The sequence below is a fragment of the Gavialis gangeticus genome, unplaced genomic scaffold (assembly GCF_001723915.1).
Source record: "Gavialis gangeticus isolate Ggan-Ray unplaced genomic scaffold, GavGan_comp1, whole genome shotgun sequence".
Classification (NCBI taxonomy): Eukaryota; Metazoa; Chordata; order Crocodylia; family Gavialidae; genus Gavialis; species Gavialis gangeticus.
The window spans coordinates 5,545,416-5,552,586 of NW_017728980.1; the positions used below are offsets into that span (position 1 = coordinate 5,545,416).

Below are 7,171 nucleotides of genomic sequence, written 5' to 3' on the forward strand. Positions count from 1 at the left end.
GATTGTGAGGTTTGACTAATGCCTATTTAGGACTTGAAGCTATTTAACTGAAAGGTGCGACAGGCTTGCAAAGCATTATGTCCTTAGCATATTCATTTCTTTACAGGTAACATGGTTTCTAACACATCTTTGGATGATGTAATCTTGCTGTCTACCTTCATAATTTTATAAGGAGGAAGCAAGTTTTACTACCTGAAACCTGAGACCCTGCTCCTGCCTTTGTTCGAGGTCATTTGCATCATCACAGAGCCCAGAGATACCTCACCATACAAGAAATGCCTGCCCAGAAAAGCATTCCTTCCTTTTACTCTTCCGTGCAATATGAAACATCATAACCAGAAAGAAATATGACTACATCCTGCTTGCCATGAAGCAACTTCGAGGTAAACAGACTATTCCAACTTTTCTCTGAGTCTAACCTGCATGAAATGAACTGTGGCAAACAGGAGTTTTTACCATACCTTTAACTAGTCTATAAAACAGGCGGGCAATGGTTTTCGGCGGAGGGCCGCTTACTGAGTTTTGGCAAGCCACCGAGGGCCGCATGACAGGCAGCCAGGGGCAGATAAATATTAATTTTTTAGGGGCCCCACGGGCCGGATAGGATGGCCTGGTGGGCCGCATCCAGCCCCCAGGCCGCATTTTGCCCACCCCTGCTATAAAATCTGAACTTTCATTTCTGCCTGGGAGAACATTTACAGTCTTTTTCTCCTATGCCTGGAGAAGGGTACTTGTGCCGGAAAGCTTGCAATTAAAGATTTTATTTTTTTTTTTGCAAAAATCTAGTTAGTCTAATAAAAGATATCACTTCTACCATGAGTTCTGATTCTAAAAGTAAATTAAATTAATGATAGGAGCAGCCGTACTACACATTTTTCTGGGATGGTCCTTAGTGTAAATGGGTGGTCTACACAAGATCTTCTGAGCCTGAATCCAGCCTCATCCTCCCGTAACTGTGTAATATCTGCGGTAGTATCACATAGCACAACACTTCGCCTATGACAAAGAGTAGTTTGACAGCTCTCCAGCTGTTGCAGTGTGTGAAATCATTCCAGCGGGGTATCTGATATGGTTCTGCTTATCAAAAAAAGGTTTTCTTTCTCCTAAAGCTTCTTGAGCAGCCATGTCAATTTGTTTAAGGTGAGAGCTAAAGGTGAGTGCTTTGACATTTCTTCTGTGATATGGTCACCTCCTGACACTGTTGTTTTCCAGCTTCTTGATTACAGCCTCTATCTTTAACATTTTGACTGTGCTGCCATTAACATTAAACAGCCCAGATTCACTCATTTCATCAAAGTCTACTCCTGAGGCACATGAGCACAGATCCAGGACTTTGAAAAGCAGGGTACAGCTGATGTGGTACCTTATCATATATAACACAACATATTTTTTTCTCCAGTTAAAAGAAACTAGAAGTTTTACTAATAAGCTAGGGGCCCAGGGCTGTATTATACAGTTTCAGATTTAAGCAAAATTAATATAACTTTACTGGAATATGCATTAATTTGATATATCATATGTTATATATAAAAATACAACAAATTAAGCAAAAAGAATCAAAATATGCCATTTCATTGGTCCTATAGTCATTAGAATTAAATATACATCTTTGGTTGAATTCATAAAACGAAATCTAACCTTCTTGAGCATCTTGAAAGTGCATCCAATGCTTCACTGAAACTTATTTCCACACCTGAGTTAATGTTTTAGCTAGAGCTAAAAAAAAGTCTTCAGGGCAGTGCAGATTTTTTTGCAAAAATTTAGTTAGTCTAATAAAAGATATCACCTCTATCACTAGTTCTGATTCTAAAAGTAAATTAAATTAATGATAGGCGCAGCCATTCTGCACATTTTTCTGGGATGGTCCTTAATGTAAATGGGTGGTCTACACGCGATCTTCTGAGCTGGAATCCAGCCTCATCCTCCTGTAACTGTGTAGTATCTGCGGTAGTATCACATGAGAGCTACATCACTAGAAGCAGCTGCAGACATCAGTATTGCAGAAGAAAGGATCATTGGACTATCAACACCATTAAAAAGGAGAAAGGGTCATTAACACCTATGGAATGAAGAGTTTAGAAGGAATCTGGTAAATTATAAGGAGCCACAAAGTAAATTGACTCCCTCACGGCAGCCTGGATAGGAATGCTCCTGCCACTGCCAGGCAGTTAGCTAAATTCTGGGTGGACCACAAATCAAAGGGGGCTGCAGTTGCACCTGGATCCATCCCTACTGCGGTGGGGTGGATCTGCTGAAATGGTGGGTCTCTTTTCTGCCCATCTGTTTCCCTTCTCTACATCAGTCAGGAGAGTTTTCACGTATTGGATTTTGATGGATTTGCACAATTCAGTGAGCCTTTCACCATCCTAGTTAACAAAACCCAGCCCTGCTTCCCCATTGCTCTTTCCATTCCTTAGTAGTTTGCAACCTATTTTGCCATTAGTCTTCCAACCCAAGAAGGAAGTTGTGTTGTGGTAGTTTGCCAACCATGCTTCGGAGACTCCTGCAGAATTTATCTTTGTCCTCATTGCTACATTCCTCTGCCAGATGCAGGACTCTTAGGGTTAACATCTTCAGGATTTGGATCTGGGATCCAGCACATAGGATGTTTGGATTGAAAAGTTTGCAGATTATGAGCGACTATTCCATGATGGTGTGTGTTACTTCCTCTGACTGCTTGCAGCTGTTGCAGTCCAAGTAAGCAAGATGTTTCTTGTTTAGCTCAAAGCACTTCTTAATATTTTTTGGATTATCCAGATATTTTCTTAAAATTTGGAACAAAATATATTTGAGGGTTTCAGTGCTCATTGTGCCCTCTTTCAACTCTTTTTCCCCATTTTGCTACTAACAAAGAAAAAAAACCCCTGAAAGCCATTTTTTCCTTTTTCAGTTTTATTGAAATACAGCAGGTTTTTATGAGCTTCTTTTCAAAGAATAGTAAAAACCAAAACTTTAGTTGAGAATTTCAGGCAGCTCTAATTTTACGTGTCAACCCAAACTTTGTGTTGGGTCTAAATGTAACCTTTGAACAGCCTCCTAAGGAAAACTGGAGGCAAGCCTGCTATTCTCTTTCTCCAATTCCTAAATTCTTTAGTACCATGAATCGAACATGTGAGACTGGGATGTTTGTGCTTCCAGAGTTTATCTGCTTAGCTGCCCTCTGATATCATCCTCCTCGTATCACTGCTAGTTGGTTGCGAAGAAAAGTCATCAACAACACAGGAGAGTAACTCAGGAATAAACAGAAAAAGTAAAATGAAGTCACAAAAATAAATATGAAGCAGAAAAAGGAAAGGAAAGGCAGAATCTAGTGTGCCTGGAATAAAACACACTTCAGGATGTTCTGCTTTAAAATGCTTGCAGCCCAATATACTAGTAGGACTGACACTTTCTCGCTCAACAGAACTGTTCTTTAATGTATGCATTGACTTTACTGCTCAAAACAATTCCTCTTCCTGTTAACACTGCATTTCCAGAGCAGCTCTGGGTAGATAAATTGCATTCTCTTCTTCCTTGGTCATCAGTACTATTATCTTCTAACTCCTTCTTCCTCTTACCACACTGGCAAACCCGAAATACATTGCATCAAATTTGAGTTTTTTTCCTTATCTTCACAGCATTCTGCAGTCCGATCCCAGGATACCTGGAAAATGAGCTAAGACTTTGGGTCAAGTACCACGATCAGGTAACACAGTCTGTTTCACAGGCTCAATGGTACAAGCCTAAATCTTGTTCATGCAAGAGATGGCACTTTCTTAGGGACAGTCCCAGCTACGGAAGAAATGGCAACAAGATCTAAGAACTGACACCCATCTCACCATTGTCTGCTTCAAGGGGATGTGCACTTCTTAATAAAGTACTTCCTTAATAAAGTACAAACTAAATGTGCAGTACTTAGAGTTACTTACTGCTTGGTAGTGCCAGCACGTGGTTTAGTGATGCTTACTGTGCATTAGCCTAATAACACTGTGCAGTAGGCTATTAGCATGGTTTGTGCCGTGACACTGTACTGCACAGCGTTAGTAGGTGGATGTGCAGCACTTGACCAAACAGCAAGGGGCCGCAACAGCCCACTTCGACCAGGTCATATCCTGCTTCAGGCATGCACTGTGGAAAGGCAGGAATCTGCTCAGACCCCCCAGTCAAGGACTGTATTAAAATAGGACTAAGTGAAATGTACTGGTACTACAGGAAGACAGAAGAGGATGATGGGAAAGAAATGGCAGACCTCATAGGGTGAAGAGGTGTCTGGCATAGACTTTTTCACAAGTAGACCCTCTGAGGAGAGCAGTGGGTGGAGGTACAGGTATGGAGATGGGTGCACGGGTGTGCAGTTATGTGGTGTGAACTGCGTAATGGGTTTTTAATGTGCTTTGAGCTGCCAAGTGAACCACGGAGGCCACTTGGCAGAGTGTTAGAGGTGGAGTTTTATATAAAATATATATATTTTTATTTATATATATATATATATTATATTCAGAAATAAATATTTTTTGCAAAAAAAAGGAAAGTAAGCATCTCATGCAGATGTGCCCAGTGTGTCATAAATGCGCATATGCATGCACAATTTTCTTTTTGGGAAGAGGAAGAGAGGAGCTAGAGGTTGATCACATTGCTTAATGCATTGTTGGTAGGTGAGGCTGTGATAATGGGCACAGAAAATATATTAGAATACAAGTGGAAAGAAGTCGGTCTGACTTTCACATGCCAAGGTGAACTTGCTAAGCTGGCAGCTAGAAAGTCCATTGTTTGACATGTAAGCAGAGCAAATTTGGCTGAAAAGTAATTGCGGGGTGGGGGCGGGGGGAGACTGGGACTTCTCCAATGCTGCATTTAATCATTCTTGCTTTAAATTAGGCTACAAGACTTTCCAATACAACACGGCGCGGATTCTGACTCTACTTATTTATTAGTATAGTCCAATTGTTTACTATATTAAAAATAGCAGTAGCAGATCGGGGCCAGGGTCAGTTTGGGGGGTTTAAAATGTCCTTCAACTTTGCTCATCCCCATTTTGTAGCTACCGTTTCCAGATATCCTGTAGTTGTTCTAGTAAGCTCGTTTCTTGTTGGCTATATTTGTCTAAACAGGAAATTTTAGCTGCACAAAGCAAAACACCCAACAAAAGCAAACTTTGATTTATAATTATAAATACTTATTCTAGAGGAGTGTGCTTACCCAATCGTGTTGTAGAATATGCCACATAATCAAGAGACTGACTCTCAGATATGTGCCTTGTATACTTAGCAAATGAGCTACTCAACCCAAGTTACTTGCAAAAACAAGTCTGTACAGAATTTGAGTAACAGAGGTAGGAAAATCCCAGTTCGTTAATGAATGATTTGCAATGAAAGACAGCGATTCCTCAGCAAAATTAGGTTTTTTTGTATTTGTTACCCACGTCCCAATTTTCATTCCTCTTACTTGTGTCTTGTCATCAGTTTAGGTTTTATGCTTTTTGCCTCAAACTTCACATCTCTTACTGCATGCTTGTGCAGGGCCTGTTTAAAGGGGTGTTGACCCTGATTGAGGCTGGGCATTATTGTAGTGTACTTGATATGATTTTTCTGCAGTATTCACCCATCTCTTGCTAGGACACAAGTACGGATGTCAAGAGGCCGCTGGTGTGTTGCAGGGTCCTTGCAGGGAGAGACTGCACAAAGGTGAGTGCCAGTGGGAGAAAAAACATGCCTGAAGCTTGTTCACATAAAAAGCTGGATGACCCCACAATGCTGCCCTTCACCCAACATCACACTCGCTGCCTAAAGAAGACATGCATGTCCACTGTTGCCATACAGATGAGGTGACACTTCCACCGTTGGTTTCAACGATATGTGCTCGACAGAGTACAAACAACTAAGGAACGTAAAAGATGGCTTTTGTAAGTTATCCCCAGTTTAAACAACAGTGTAAGATGCACAAAAGGAAGATTTTGTATTTTAATAAACTCTTCCCGTCTTGAAGAATGTGTGTATGGGGAGTTGCTGGGATGGTTGTTTCAACTGTGAATTCATTTATGGAACGAGGAAGATATATTTAAATCTTCTTACTGCATCCAGATAATATAATCTGCTTCCTTACAACAAATTCCCTGGGGCAGATATGTTTGCTAGCAGCGATGCAGTATCTGCGCAGTGATCTATAAAAGTGAGTTAAGGCTATGTCTGCCAGAGCCATTATGCACAAGGGCCTGTCAGTGCTTCTGTTACAAATGGGGATAATAATACTTACCTATCTCCCAAGGGTGTTGTGAGGGTTAATTATTTAACATTTGTAAAACACTTTAAGAGCCTGGAATGAAAGAGTCTCTATAAGTGGAAAGTATTATTAGGAATAAACTCTATTTTAGAGGAGACCTGGCCAGAAAATTGCATTCATGGGTGACATATGGGTTATGGCATGTCAGTCCATAGGGAATATATTTTTACAAACTGAAAACAATGGAAATCAAAGCACTGCAAAAGAGGAAAGCCATTCTGCAGTTTCCCTTTCCCTAGCATGTGCGCTTCAACAGAACGGGCCCAGCTGAGCCAGCGGCTACGCACCCGGGATGCGCTTGCACACGTGCGCAGAATACAGGAGCATTTTCAGCTGCTTAAAACTAGCACCTAAATAGAGAGAAATTTAAAAACTACCACCTAAATAATGAGAAACAGGACGGCTCAGCCTGCTTGGAGGACTATTTTTCAGAGCTTCGCTTACTGTGCACCGAAGAGATGGTGCTGAACGTGCAGCAGGGAAGAGCCCAGTTCTCTTGCTGCTCTCTGCTCCAGGCCGCCGGCTGATTCACCCTTGGGTGTCTGCCCCAAGCGCAGGGCGGCGGATCCCCTGCCCAAGCCATCGCTCCCTAATAAGTCCCCAGAGCTCAGCCAAAAGAGGTCGGCACAAACTCTCAGTGCGCCGAAGCCAACGGCAAAACGCCTGCAGACCTTGTTTCACTCGCCTGGATTAAAAACTTGCATTTTTCATTGCCTTTTTTTTAACCCCCCCCCCAAAAACAGCATCGCACGATCCAAAACTTCCCGGCAAAGTGACCGCGTTTGGGAATAAGGGCAGATCTGAGCCCCGGGGGGCTCCTCTTTGGGCCCTTGGGGGGCTCCGGATGCAGGGGGCAAGCCGCACCCCTGGGGGCGCTGTCCGGCCCCCCTCCAGGCGCGGCGCGGCGCGGGGC

General features: G+C 42.3%; 1 protein-coding gene across 1 annotated transcript in view; it reads left to right on the top strand.

Moving 5' to 3' along the window:
- The first annotated feature begins 227 nt into the window (after nt 1–227).
- Nucleotides 228–7,171, top strand: part of LOC109292012 (transmembrane protein 45B-like) — a 29,762-nt gene continuing 22,818 nt past the window's right edge. The window contains exons 1-2 of the mRNA XM_019509254.1: nt 228–383; nt 5,595–5,663. Coding sequence (XP_019364799.1) covers nt 5,608–5,663 — 56 coding nt within the window. The 5' untranslated portion in view covers nt 228–383; nt 5,595–5,607. The remainder of the gene's footprint in view (nt 384–5,594; nt 5,664–7,171) is intronic.